The sequence below is a fragment of the Macadamia integrifolia genome, chromosome 2 (assembly GCF_013358625.1).
Source record: "Macadamia integrifolia cultivar HAES 741 chromosome 2, SCU_Mint_v3, whole genome shotgun sequence".
In the NCBI taxonomy this organism is placed as follows: domain Eukaryota; kingdom Viridiplantae; phylum Streptophyta; class Magnoliopsida; order Proteales; family Proteaceae; genus Macadamia; species Macadamia integrifolia.
Window position 1 is genome coordinate 29,802,247 of NC_056558.1, and position 14,026 is coordinate 29,816,272.

Sequence of the window (14,026 nt, forward strand, 5' to 3'; positions counted from 1 at the left end):
AGAGAAGGCAAGGTTGTTAAATATAGGAGCTTGTTGGTCTTGACTTTCTCCAACATTTTCAACTTGCATGCTTTTTGTTGAAGAACTTGAGTTGGGTGGGATGTTTTCCTTCTTGGACGGATGGCTATTGGAATGACTAGCATGATAGTATAGCTTCCGGAGTAGTCCTGATCAGCAGCCTCTGGGAGCTATGGAAGTGGCAGTGCTATACCATAGATATGAGCAACCTGCATAATCGACTTCAGAATTTCAAACTATCGTCTTTGAGAACCAAGGAACTAAGAGCCTTTCCTTTCCTTCAGCTTGGATAAGAGCTTCCTCTTCATGTTAAGGATTGGAATCTTCTTTTTTCTTCAAGAAACTTCGTCATAGACATTACAAATCTCGGGCTCACCTTGGAGGATTGGTAGCCTTAGGGATTAATGATTCAGTTATAACTTCATTATTTGCAGCTCCAAGGAACTCGGGCCTCGGTAGGTGAGGACATTCTAAACATTTATGCCCTATCAATGAGGTTATTGTTGGATATGTATGTCCATCAAATCCGGTACGGTTATGACAGATATTAGAGGGCTGATGTTCGTATGAGAAGGCTACCAAAATCGATGAAAAGCTTCCCAAGTTAAGTTGGACTGAAGGAACTAGCTGTTGAGTAAAGGGAATTATGATTCTGACTGCAGAGTTATTGTTGGAACTGACTGATCCGGAAGGTCTCACGATCGCCAACCATTTTTTGGCTTTAGAAAAATTATTTGCAAGGATGTCGTACTCAAAGAACATCCAATTCAAGTTTTCAATCTGCGTCCATAGAATAGCCATTGTGAAGTTCACTTTGTCTCTAGAAAAATCAGGGCTCCATAGCTGCAATATGATGAGATGATCCAGATAAACCCATGGCTGAGAAAGAGAATCACATGCATGTCACAACTCACGAGCATTGCTAAATGTTATAACGAATTTGCCTCCTGCACCTTCCATTAAGTGTATTTCTTCCACCTTCACTGACTTGGAAAGTCGGGCTTTGCTGTACATGGATCAAAGCTGTGTCTTGGTGACTCTACCATTGTCACAAACCCATCCCACCAGAGAGTATTTCAGATGGTTCTAAGCTGCTTGGATGGATGCTTCAGGTATATCAACCGGAGAGAGAGACATATTAGGGAGTTCAAGCTTGGCTGAAAGTTCATCAGCAAGCACTTCCGCCATGACCCTGGAGCACAAACCTTCGTCTTCCAAATTGAGAGAAGGGCGAGAGTAGGAGTTTGGTACCATCTCCATCAAGCCAAGGAAGCCAACACACAACTGTACTACATAAGCAAACACTAGAAAAAATGTTGCAGCAAGAGTTGAAGGGGGTGTGGCTAACTAGCCCTTGGAACCAAACTTATAAAGAAACCAAATCAAAAGAAAAGTTTGCACAACGTAGGATCATCTCGAGGAAAGTAGGAGTGCGTCTATCAATTGCATGCATATGCAAAGCGTTTGTGTATCGAGTCTCGAGCACAAAGGGTAATAATGAAACTTGTATATTCCCACATCTATGAGTAGAGCTGAGTAATCTTTGAAGCGGATTGAAGCTCTTAGACCAGAGAACGGGATCAGAGCAGACATTAATGTCAGGAGAGGTGCAAATCTTAAAAGGCTTCTTAAATAAGGTATAAACCTTTGAAGAAAAAGAACTGAAGGAGATACCTCATAACGTACATAGGACAGCCAGCTCTTAAATGTGAATAGTGTTCCGTTCAAGCTTTGAACGACATTGTGAGACCAAAGAAAGTCAATAGCGATGTATAGATTATCGTGAATTGCCAAAACCAAATTGCAATAGAAATCAAAGAACAAAACCGTGGATAAATGAGCTTCACAACTAAGCCTGTAAGAAGCAAACCTTCTCACACAGATCCAATACTTAATAATTACCTCAAACTTATGATTCTGAAGATTTCCAGGCAGCTGGAGCAGCTCCATGCTTTAGAATCATTGTGCTGTCATACAGCTTCAGTTAAATATGGATTCCAGAAAAACTCTAGGATCAATATTTCAGAGAGAGAGAGAAGGCCACCAACGAGGGAGGAAGCTAGGGGGTAGTGAGAACTGCGAATGGTCTTAACCAAAGAGTAAAAGAGAGGAAGAGAGATTGGTCTGAAAACCCTAAGGTACCCTAACCATGCAGAAAACCTCGATTGGTTCTTCCGCTCTAACTCTTCAACGAATATACTCTAGCTTTAGTAGTTAACAGTAAAGGGCAAGTGTCTGTTTGAGAGCACCCCCTGCACCCAGACACAGGGGCATGCACCCCCAGGAGGGGCAGGGGTCATTTCATGCCCCCTTCTGTCTGGCGCAGGGGGAGCTCTCGGACAGAACTTTGTCCCAAAAAAAAAACCTTGTGTCAAACGCTATTATGATTCATTCTCTGCTCTATATATAATCCCAAATTTCGCGACAGGCCTCTTAATGAAAAAGATTAATCTTGAAATTCAATCAATCGTCCACAATCCACATCCATGATAGAACTCGAGAGAAGCACACTCTTGCACTCATATGACACGATAAAGAAATGTCAACCCAACACAGAAAGAGACAGGAATGATAAATGTGCCCATCACCCCCAAGAAAACATAAAAAATGGATATTTCCAATGGCACAACTTCATCAGTCAAAGCCTCTGAAGTACCTAAATTTATGATCCTCGAGGTTTCCAGCAATTATTCAGATCAGGAGTTTCTCAATGGCATCCTGTGTCCACAAGCATCAATTCCACACAAAGAGTCAAGTTGGATAATGATAACTAACAAATAAATGAAAATAACAAATTCCATATTGTGCACAATATATGACGGAATGGTACCTTCAGTTGTTGAATTTGCGATTTCAGCTGGCTTCCCTCATTGCTTGTCACAGAACAAGAAATCACAGGTCGTGTGACTCCACATGCTCGGCCAAGGGCTTGCTTAGAAGGTACAAACACATATGGCACATTCTGCGCAATAAAATTAGAATGATCGGAGTTCTCTCAACAGTTATATGCAGCAATGACTTGTACATTCCTATAGGTCAATGGGCAGCTTGTGGAATTCCAATTATAGGAACAGTAGTTAAAATATCATTCTTGACAAATAGATCAAGACAATAATTTGGGTAATGCTGGAAGAGACCGATCATTTGTTGTAACAGTACAAATTTAAGTGCTATGAAAGGCATCAAACCCTTGAATAGGTGCTATGAAAGGCCTCAAACCCTATAGGTCAATGGGCAGCTTCTCACTCCCGGCCCTTGCTCCTAGGGTGGGTTTGGTGGTGTTACACGGAAGGACCTCATGGCTCTAATATTAACTCAAAGCATTCAATTCATTCCAAAATCTACTGTCGATAAACTACATGCTGAAATATGTAAAGAAAAGTGTCTCCTAATTGAACTCTTAGACAAACAGAATTGAGCTCAAACTCCATTTCCTACTAACGTATCTAACCTCAACTCAATACATAAAAATAAAACTCAAAGTACAAAAAAAATTCCTGTGCAGTAGATCCAGCCTTGCAACTGCATCAAACCCATCCTTGGGTCCTAACTGAATGTCCAATGTGGCATCTCTCTGAAAATAATCTCTTTGGGGAACTTTATGTAAACTCATGGATATGAACCATATGCAAAATGGTTGGCCATGCTTGACTGAGTGACCTATCGTTGGGCCTCTTTGCTGAGCTTGTCCACTGTGGGGGTTTGTAAATGAGATAAATCAGCTCCTTCAGTTCAAATATAGCTTTAATGTGAAACGATGGGTGACAAATTGACACCTTCTGGTTGGTTGGTCCTATGTATAGTTACTAGACCAACACGTTGGAAGCATTTTGGAACATTTGTTGAATTTTAGATCCAGATATGAACCAAGGATGATATTACTACTTAAACTCAGTATGGAGTAGATGCCTCAAGATGCAATGGCCAAATATATGCCCAAGTATATCAAGTTTGCAGACATTGCTGGCAGGTTTGGTAGAGAATTTTGTGAATAATAGTTGCACAACAGAGGAGCTTGGGGTAACAACAGAAACACCTACAAGCAGAAGTGTCGGGATCTTAATAGCAAAAGTACTCAGATAATGTCAAAGCCTGCTTTTTCTAGGTGAATGGGGCACTAAAAAGCTTAATCACCCAGAAATGGCAAGGATAGGACTTAGATATGCTAGTTTGTACCTAAAGCTGAAGTATCTAGCAGATACGGATACAACTCCTACCCAAAGTCTTCAGGTAATGCAACAGGTCAGATGCTCTCAATAACAATTGGACTAATTTCCTTCTATCTTCGAACTCAACATAAATGTTCATAACCAACTCCTCTCCATGATTTACAACGAATCCTAGCACAAATGATAGATTAATACTTATATGATCCTTGACAATACCTACCTGACAGGATATACATCCTAAGCCTATGCTGCAATATCAACCAGATATTCAACCAAAACTGATAAAGAACCCTTTTCAGGCCACCACCACCATTCAAGCCAAATCTCAATAACATTCCCAAAGAACTCCCATCTTTCTATACCTCATGGTGCAGAGTTCCCCAAATTCCCTAGTAATCATGCTCCCAGTCAACAACATCAACCTCCTCACTCCTCAATGAACTTGAAAGGAAATCCATCCAAATTATTTCCAACAAATTAGCAACAAATGATAGCATCTGAATTCACATCCGAGAAACTTCACAAGCACCACGGAAAGAGAAACATTGGAAAAGAATATTTAAGAAAAATGTCCACCACTTCCATCATTGTCCTCACGTTTAATTGGCATGAAAAAAAAAAATGGATTCTTTTTTGGGGAGGGGAGGCAAACTTCCAGGTGCACCAAAAATGAGTTTTTGTCTTAATCTTTAATTCTTTTCCTATCACTATTGTCCTAAATGAAATAAGAACTTAGAAAGACAAACTGACACACCTCAAGATGAAATACTCATTTCTAAACTGATCTACAATTCTTTAGAAAGACATCACAGAGTTGGTGGCAAACTGGAGGTGGAACCTATCTCTCTGTCATAGTAACCACCAACACTGCCTTCCAATTCCACTTTTTTTTTTTTTTGGATGAATTTTCCACTTATTCTTAAATCTAACTAAAAACAGGAAATGAATCACAAGGTAACAAACTTCAGTTGATTCCTTGAGACTCGACATTGGTAGGCAGTATATAGCTTGCTAACCTCAAAAAGGCACTCTCAAAACACCTTAGGTGTAAAAGCAATATACAGAATGAGCCCTCTGAAAGTCTCTTTAGAGTAAAAAAAAGAGCGTATTTCCATCACAAGTTTGCCCAAAAGAATGATATCTGATTCTAAAACTAGTAACTACTTATACTCTCAATACTGTATATTTACATTCCCGTTTCATATCACTCTGACTTGATTTCTACTGATCCAAAGTTCTAACGCCTAAACACTTTTTTTTTTTTTTTTGGATAAAGGCCTCAACACCACTGCCTCTCAATAATAACAATACGAACAGAACCCATCAAAAAGAAAAATCATTCAATGGGAACTAAAGTTGGGTTTTTAAACTAATAAAAGTATTACCAAAGAACAAAGAAACTGCTCATTACCTTGTCTTCAGCAAGTAGTGGAAGATGGAGAAGGATTTCCAGAGGCTCTGTGTCAGCCGCCATTACTATAAACTCCGAAATACCCCTATTTAGAGTCTTAGTTGCTGAAATTTAGGGGTTGGGAACAAAAGAGACAGAGCAGAAGATTTACATCAAAAATTAAAGCAGTTCCGTGTGAAGAATAAAAATGCAACTGCAAGTATATAGTGGGATGAGTTTGTGATTCGTAAGAAACCTTCATTAGCACCCTTTTTGAGCTGTTTATAGTTGGCGGCTTGTTGAATGAGGTCAAGTATGGTTATAGTTAGCTGAGCATCGGCCAATGGGTAAGCCTTGGGATTAACTGCTTCTCCAGTCTTGCATTATAACAGTACAGTCAGAATGCGAGAAAGAGAAAGACGACCAAATAATTTCATTAAAAACAGAGAAACAATTAATGAAGAAACATTAAGAAGTGAGAGAGAAGCTATACCATTTTCCTTGATTGAACTAACGCGAGGAGGAGGAGGAGGAGGAGGAGACTAGGGTTTTTCCTGCCAACACGAAGCGACTAGACTGAGTGTTTAAGAACAGCGGGAGTTGCACACAGTGAGCGTTTACCTGCTGCCGAAACACATGAATTATAGATGCCCTAACTTATGGGGGAGCCCACCGACTGGGAATCTGTTTTGAAAACCTAGGTCTCAAGCGTCAACAATCGTGAGCAAGGATTTAGTTATCTGTATCGGTTGGATTGGATTATAGCGATCAATTTTGCCCTTGCTTTTCGTAAAATGTATATTTTTTTTTAGAATTTTAGCTATAAATCAACTCAGTCGATATTTATCTAATATAGTCAAGATAGGCAATCCAATGCCTATGCTAAGAATCATGGTAAAAAATCATGAGTATTACGAGTGAATGCATCATGCATGTCAATACATGAGAGCTGAAAAAAACATGAGTGCATGGACATATATAAGAGAATTTTTAATTTTTTCTAGTAAAAGATCGATGTCCGGCTGCATGACTCCTATGCGAGTCCATTGATCAATGAGAATATGTACGGAAGCATCAATGAGGGTGGAATCTTTTCATTTGGGGCAAGGTGATCATATCACGCGATCCTTTGTTTGGACACAAGCTACACATAGCTTGGCAGGTATTTTTCGGAGATATCTATTCATCCTCTTGAGGCAAAAGCGAGTTCAAAATGTAAAGAAAATCCTCCGAAAATCACCTTTTAGAGATGTGCTCTACAATAATGGAAAAAGTGTTTTAAGATTTGTCTAGGTCTTATTTGAGTGGCTCTAGAGATCTTGTATACCCTCAAGAAATACTTGGGATCATTTTAAGGAATCTTGAGAATTTGGTAGAAATGATCAAAATATCCCTCATATATTTGTTGGGTCAAATAGTCATGAAATTAGTCCAAATGCGTTGGTGTCTTTTATCATAAACATCCTTATACTCAAATTTTTTTTTTCTTTTCAAGATTTCATTTGCCATTATTTTATGTAAGATTTCATTTTTAACCATGGGAGACCCACTTTCAAATAGATTTTTCAATAGTTTTGCATAATTTATTTCCAATATTCACACCATTGTACTCAAAATTTCCAATGACAACTGAAATAGTAAATTTAGATTTATGGTTTAAAAAATATATTATTTTTGAAATATTTCAAGTGATATTCAACTTTAAAAGTTCAAATTTATTAGACAATCGTGAACCAAACACAGCCAAGGTTCAAACTTGGTCCGACAATGGAACCTGGTTTTCAAACAAAAAATTCAGTCATCAACACTCAATGAAGACAAACTAACATTGACAGAGTACGGTTGATGCTCACTCGATGTCAGCAGATCTATCATTCAGCCTCGATGGCAAGTGTTTGTGAAATAGCTCCAATTAGAAGAAAAAAGATGTTAAGAGACCCTCCTGGTCCAACCCTAGGCACTCTAAGATCTTTTTCAAACCAATTTATACCAAGCATTCTTCTTATGACTAGATCCATTCTCCTAGTCCGTATGAAAAGGAAAAATAATTTCATGTTCTTTCTTTCGGGAAGGGAGGCTTATTGAGCTATTATCGCAACTTTCTCTAGACTTCTGAAAAAGCATTAAAAAGAAAAGAAAAAAAAAAAGATCAAATGGTATGTGTTGGGATTCTTTACCATAGAATCATATGAATAACCATATTGGTATTAGAATACAAAAGTCATAAACCAATCATAAAAGATTAACCATAGATATAGTCCCTAAACCAAGATCAATAAAGTGCTTCCTTATATCTTAAAATATATAACTATATAGATTTACCATATCTATAATAATCAATGGGAACCCATGACATGAACAATAAATGGGAATTGAGAAGTACCTGTATAAGTTTAAAAGCCCCATGAGCATAAATCACGAACCTCTATCCCATGTGGTTAAACATTATTCCCATGAAGATGACAATGATGAATTATGCAAGTAGAGTCCCTCTACTAAGATCTTCTGCTTCTTACTTTAGGGTTTCCTCTATTTCTGTGCACTTACTCTTGTGAGAAAGCAGTGCTCCCAAAACCAATAAGGTATTAAGTAATGGTTGTAAGGACAATCAGTATTATATTTATAATAGTATCCCTAAAACCCGATTCCACTCCCACAATGAAAAGAGCTAGGAGTTTCCTTATTAAAGTGGGTCTATAACTGTTTGGGCCCAATGGATCAATCGGTATCAGTTAAGCCCACATAAAAGTTTTAACAATCTTTCACTTGGGCTACACTGATACGATGTCTTTCCATTGACACATGGCCAAATAATCCCAAGACTGAACACCACTCAAACAAACTTTGGTCCAATCAATAATCTCTACTGTTGAACAATAGTAGAAAATACACCTCAATATACGGCATATAACTATCTAATATTACAAACAACAGAAAACTATCAATTCAAATTGTCTGGAAACATATATGTAAGGAACTGATATTATACTTGTGATCACATTAAATATATCTTTCCTTATAGGTCCTTTCCTGATCTAAAGATCAACCTACCTTGAAAACCTCACAGGTAAAGAACTTTGATATTAATCAATACTTAGGCAAATCGTCATTTTCTTATATTAATATCTCACTTTGGTATACTGCCTATGGTTAACAATCACCTCCATGGATTTAAGTAAAATACCATCATAAATCACGAAAGCAGATGAAATACCACCAATTACCTTGACTTATCATCAATTACTTTGACTAAATACTGCTAATAAACCTTAGCAAGCACCACCTTTAAACATTGACTTTTGCCACTATAATATCTTTAATTAAATGATATCATAAGATTCCTACTAACCAAGCACATCAAAAACCTCAATAACACAAATGTCATAAAACATAACTCATGAGCAATTTGTTGATAAATTTGGGTGACATCACTTTTGGGCAAATGTCACATTTACCTTGAGAAACACAATTGAACTGAATATACCACTTTAGTGGGTTTCATTCATTCCTATCATGTTTTTCACATTAGAGATGAATATATGTACAGAAGTATATGTTTAATGTATTTCTTACACAACTAGGGACAACACAAACAAATGAAGTATGAATGTACATAAATAATTCAGAGAACATAATTTAAGATAAAATCAATTCAAAATTATTCCAAAATCATTATAAAATTAATAGGGTAACAAAATTATTTATATTTTTCTTCAGTTGTGCTTTGATCAGCAACAATACCTGTTTGGATTCCCTGAGAGCTAAAACTAGATACAGTAACCCTAAAAATCTCAGGTATGAAACATACAAACCAAATAACCTAGCTAAAAAATTTAATATATACATCTAGCAGATAAACTATACAATAAATGTACATCTAGCAAATAAAACACACAAGAGTCACAACTGTAACTACATTCCTATCCTTTAGGCTAAGAATACATTAATCCTCTTGTAAATCTAAATTTACTTTGAAAATACAATTACTTTTATCATATGTGGGCTTAGAAATCTCTAAGTTACATCATTTTCATACATGTATTTTCTTTCTTTAACTTGGGTGATATCACATTTGGGCAAATGTCACTAACTTTGTTGCGCTTGAAAAACTATGAAAGAATAGGATGTGCTACTTTGGTAGATTATACCTAATCTTTTTATAGCTTCTTAGAAATATACTATGCAACATAAAATGTGCGAAAGCTCACACCTAGTTTAATTCTAACATATTTATCCATAAATACATAAATATAAATATATTATATATTTCGATTATAAATAATTTTTTAATATCATAATAATAATAATTTAATGTAAAACTTAAAATAGTTCTTTTGCATGAAAAATAACATAGTACACTGAATTTATCCCCCATTAGTAATCTAGTATATTGAATTTATCCTCCCACTAGCAACCTAGTATACTAAATTTATCATCCCACAGGTCGAACCATATAAAACAGCTTAAGGTCCATAATTCTATCATCTCACTTGGTTCGACCAGTCATAAATTAATCCATTTATTGGAAAACATAACTCGTTAAATGTGACATACATGTAAACTTGTTCACATAAGCCCAAAAACAAAAGAAAACTAAATATTTTTATCAATTAATGTTCATAAATAGGTTTTCAAAGAACAATGACAGTGTTTGAGAACTTGGTATTGGATTGATCAAAATCGATACTAATCCAACCCAACTAATCCGAATTGATCCAATCGAAATACAGAAAGAACATATTAAATAAATCTATAACCTATGGTTATAGTCATGAAACCCTCATCCACCTTATTACCATTAATCAACTGTCCAATACCTTTTAGGGCAAAAATATTTGCTTTAAAAACATAATACCAAACTATTAATTTGGTTTTCCTAGTATAGAAAATTAGGTCTTTAAGGCATATGTAGACCTCCATATTCTCAAGCCACTTTTAAAGACATTCAGTTTAATGGTTCAACTCAAGGAAGAATAATCCATTCAATATTTAATTAATGCATGTAACATCAATAAAATTAAAACCAATATTACATCACTAACCATTAAACATAACCAGAGTGTCAACTGAACTACATTCTCAATCTTTGGGTCTGGAATGCACTGGTCCACTTAAAAACTGCAATGATTGTGGGAGCTCTTCAACTTCAAAAATTACTACCACCTTTGGATGAATAGTAACTTCTAGGTTAAGGTCTGGCTATATTATACTTGCATTTATGCTTATCTTTGATAATATCACCTTTGGGTAAGCATTACCTAATTCCTGTCAATAATTTTTTGTCTTTAAAAATAAGACAAAACCTTTGAGTTACAAACCTATTGCAATAATGTTAGATTTTACTACTTTGGTGGGTTTTATCCATTCTACTGCAATAGCTTGCAACTACACCTGATAGCTTAAATTTGTGAGTTATTTAAACATAACTAAAAATCACTTTACATGTAAAAGAACAAGCATATAACTATTAACAAAATAAACATTACAATGCTTAATTATTAATTACTTCAAGAGTGTCAATCGGAACTATATTCCTGACTTTTGGGTCTGAAATATACTGACTAGTCCACTCAAGTTTCTGCTATTATGGTTACACCCCGCTCGCACAATGCTGAGCCGATGACCGAGTTAACTTTGGTTAACTCACAACCTGCCAGGATCAATAATGCAGTAACTACAATACAGCATACATCTACTAAATCTAAGATAAGACTTGTATTTTCAGCGGAAGACCTGTTCATAATAATACCAATAATTGTTTCCCAAATACTTGATACCCAAATTGAGTTATAAAAGTTACATACATTTGGGCCTGAAGGCATGATATATATACAAAAATACAACAATTTAAGCATCAAGTAAAAAAATGGAGTACATCAAAAAGAATAAAAAAGAATCACTCAGGAGTCACAGCTGTCATGCAGTATAATCATCGCACATGCAATCGGCACCGTGCTCGAACTCGTCAGGGACCCACCAGTCCTCAGATGAAAACTCCACAGTGGAGCCCAGCTCCTGATCACCAGGCGGATAACCTGTAAAATCCCCTAAAAAGAGTTGTATAAGTGAGATGAGCTCACTAGCACAGTAAGTGGAAAGGAAGACCACACAAAGAAAATCACACAAATGCGCCTATATGCAATTCATTTTAACTTTATTAGCCTAACAACATTACTAGGTCATAGGTTTATGTGCTACTCACAATCACAGTGCGCATATGGCTCCCACGGTTGTCGAAGAAGGTCCACCGTTGGTACCAAAATTTAAAATGCAAGCTAACTCCCGATAAATTTAAATGACAGAAAGTAAATGGGTGACTCCACTCGAAATAAAAGCAGTACAATCGGCCCTCTAAATATACCATCGGGGTTACCAACTTTCCTAGCGATCAACCGTACATACTTCTAACCGCTGCAGAAGTTCAACAACCATAACCCGATGCTTCTCCCCAATGATCCTCTAACACATAAACCCCTATTGGGAAGGGTCATAGTACAAGATTAAATCACATCCTAGCCACATGCCTCTATATGAGCATAGTACAATTACACAATGGCGTCGCGTTCCATACCACGAGCCACCATGCACTCGTTTCCAAGCTGACTACGACATCTAAAATCTAACTTGCATATCATATCCAAATGAAATTCCTCCATCACATGCATCTAAACATAATGAATATTCTATCATAACACAAAGCATAGAATATTATGTAAATGCACATTCAAATGCGTGATATGGCATATGTGAAGTCTAGTCTACACACAAGTGACACATGGCTAGAGTAACATATATTAAATGATGCATAACATTTTGAAATTAAATCAGAGTCCACTCTCCACTTACTTGTGTATATACATGGTGCTTATACTTGGTACGAAAAAAATTTGATGTGTGGGAACGCGTATATTGAGTGTAACCTATCATAAACATAATGGTTTATCATTTCACTATATTGGGCTCATAATCATCATGTTTAAACACTAAAATTGGGTTTAGAATCATAAATGGGGGTTACCCATCAAATTTGGACCATTTCTAGGAATTCTGGAAAGACAGGTGGGCTAGAGCCAAAGATCGGTGGTCTATGTAGCCCGTCGGTTACTCCAGAACCTAGAAACTGAGTTCTGGGAACTCAAATGGGCTAAAATCAGAACACCGATGGGCTATGTAGCCCGTCGATTTCAAACCGTCGGTTGCTCTAGAGCCTCGAAACTGAGTTCTGGGAACTCAAGTGGGATAAAAATACCCCCAGTCTTTAAACAAAAGTTTTTCAACATCATTCCTGACTTTTCTTTGGCTTAGGAAACTTGTTTGGGGATGATCCGGTGACTCAAATCACTTATCTAAGATCCAATTATGTACCCTAAACCTAGGTCTAAGATCAAATCAAAAGAAAATGAAGGTTCTTACCTCTTTCTCAAGAACACTAATGAAACCCCAAATTTCACTTCTTTTGCTCAAAAACCTCTAAATACTTCAGATCTTCACCAACACTCTATCCAAATCTCTCAAAATCATTATACACACCTCCCATTAGACCTTAGATTTGATTATTCAAATGGGATTAGCAAGATCCAAGTGGGTTCTTTCCCAAAAATCAAAAAGAGGGTTTAAGAAAGGGGTTTTCCTAAGAATCTTTGGAATGTGTACAATACCTACCTCAATTCGAAGATCTCGACGAGCTGATCATTAATCCTGGCTCAAAATACCAAGACCTAACTCTGATGAAGCTCTACAGTCGATTTTCTCTTCTCCTTCTTTCTTCTTCTTCCTCCTTTCCTTTCTTCTTCTTTCTCTCTCTTCTTTACTCTCCCACCCTACAGTCGATTTTCTCTTCTTCTTCTTTCTTCTTCTTCCTCCTTTCCTTTCTTCTTCTTTCTTTCTCTTCTTTCTCTCTCTTCTTTACTCTCCCACCGACCAACTAACATTAATGAGAGAAAAGACAATTAATGTCTCCCCTTTTATATCTAGGCCCTCAAAATATCTTCTAAATCTCAGATGGGCTATCTCAGGTGGGCTATCTTAAGTGGGCTAAATCTCAGATGGCTATCTCAAGTGGGTATATCTCAAGTGGGTACATCTCAGGTGGGTATATGTCAAGTGAGCTAAATCTCAAGTGAGCTATCTCAGGGGGTATATCTCAGGTGGACTTCAATGGGAATAAACTCCCACATAATATTAGATTACGTTGGCACCCATAAATACTAGTACGTACCTTTATTTTTGTACATGGCCTCGTGATGCATGCAAGTGCAAGGCTTGGGCGCACGTATTACACTTGGTATCCGCCCAGTAATGTAGGCCAACCCGAGTTTAAGGTCACCCTTACTACCATATTTCATATGGTACCTGTGTTGGTTCTCTTTGGTTCAGCCCCTATATGATCAAACCAAGTCAATACGGGTAATTAAACCGAGTTTAGAAAGTAGGGTATCACATTACCCCC

At 36.9% G+C, this 14,026-nt stretch overlaps 1 protein-coding gene across 1 annotated transcript; it reads right to left on the reverse strand.

The window, feature by feature from the left end:
• Positions 1-2,451: 2,451 nt before the first annotated feature.
• On the reverse strand, positions 2,452-6,287 carry LOC122088928 (NHP2-like protein 1). The gene is made up of 5 exons (XM_042658313.1): positions 6,071-6,287; positions 5,834-5,954; positions 5,599-5,702; positions 2,849-2,980; positions 2,452-2,736 (listed from the first exon to the last, which is right to left on the reverse strand). The coding sequence occupies exons 1-5, from the start codon at positions 6,071-6,073 to the stop codon at positions 2,710-2,712; spliced, it is 387 nt and encodes a 128-aa protein (XP_042514247.1). The 5' UTR covers positions 6,074-6,287; the 3' UTR covers positions 2,452-2,709.
• Positions 6,288-14,026: the final 7,739 nt, after the last annotated feature.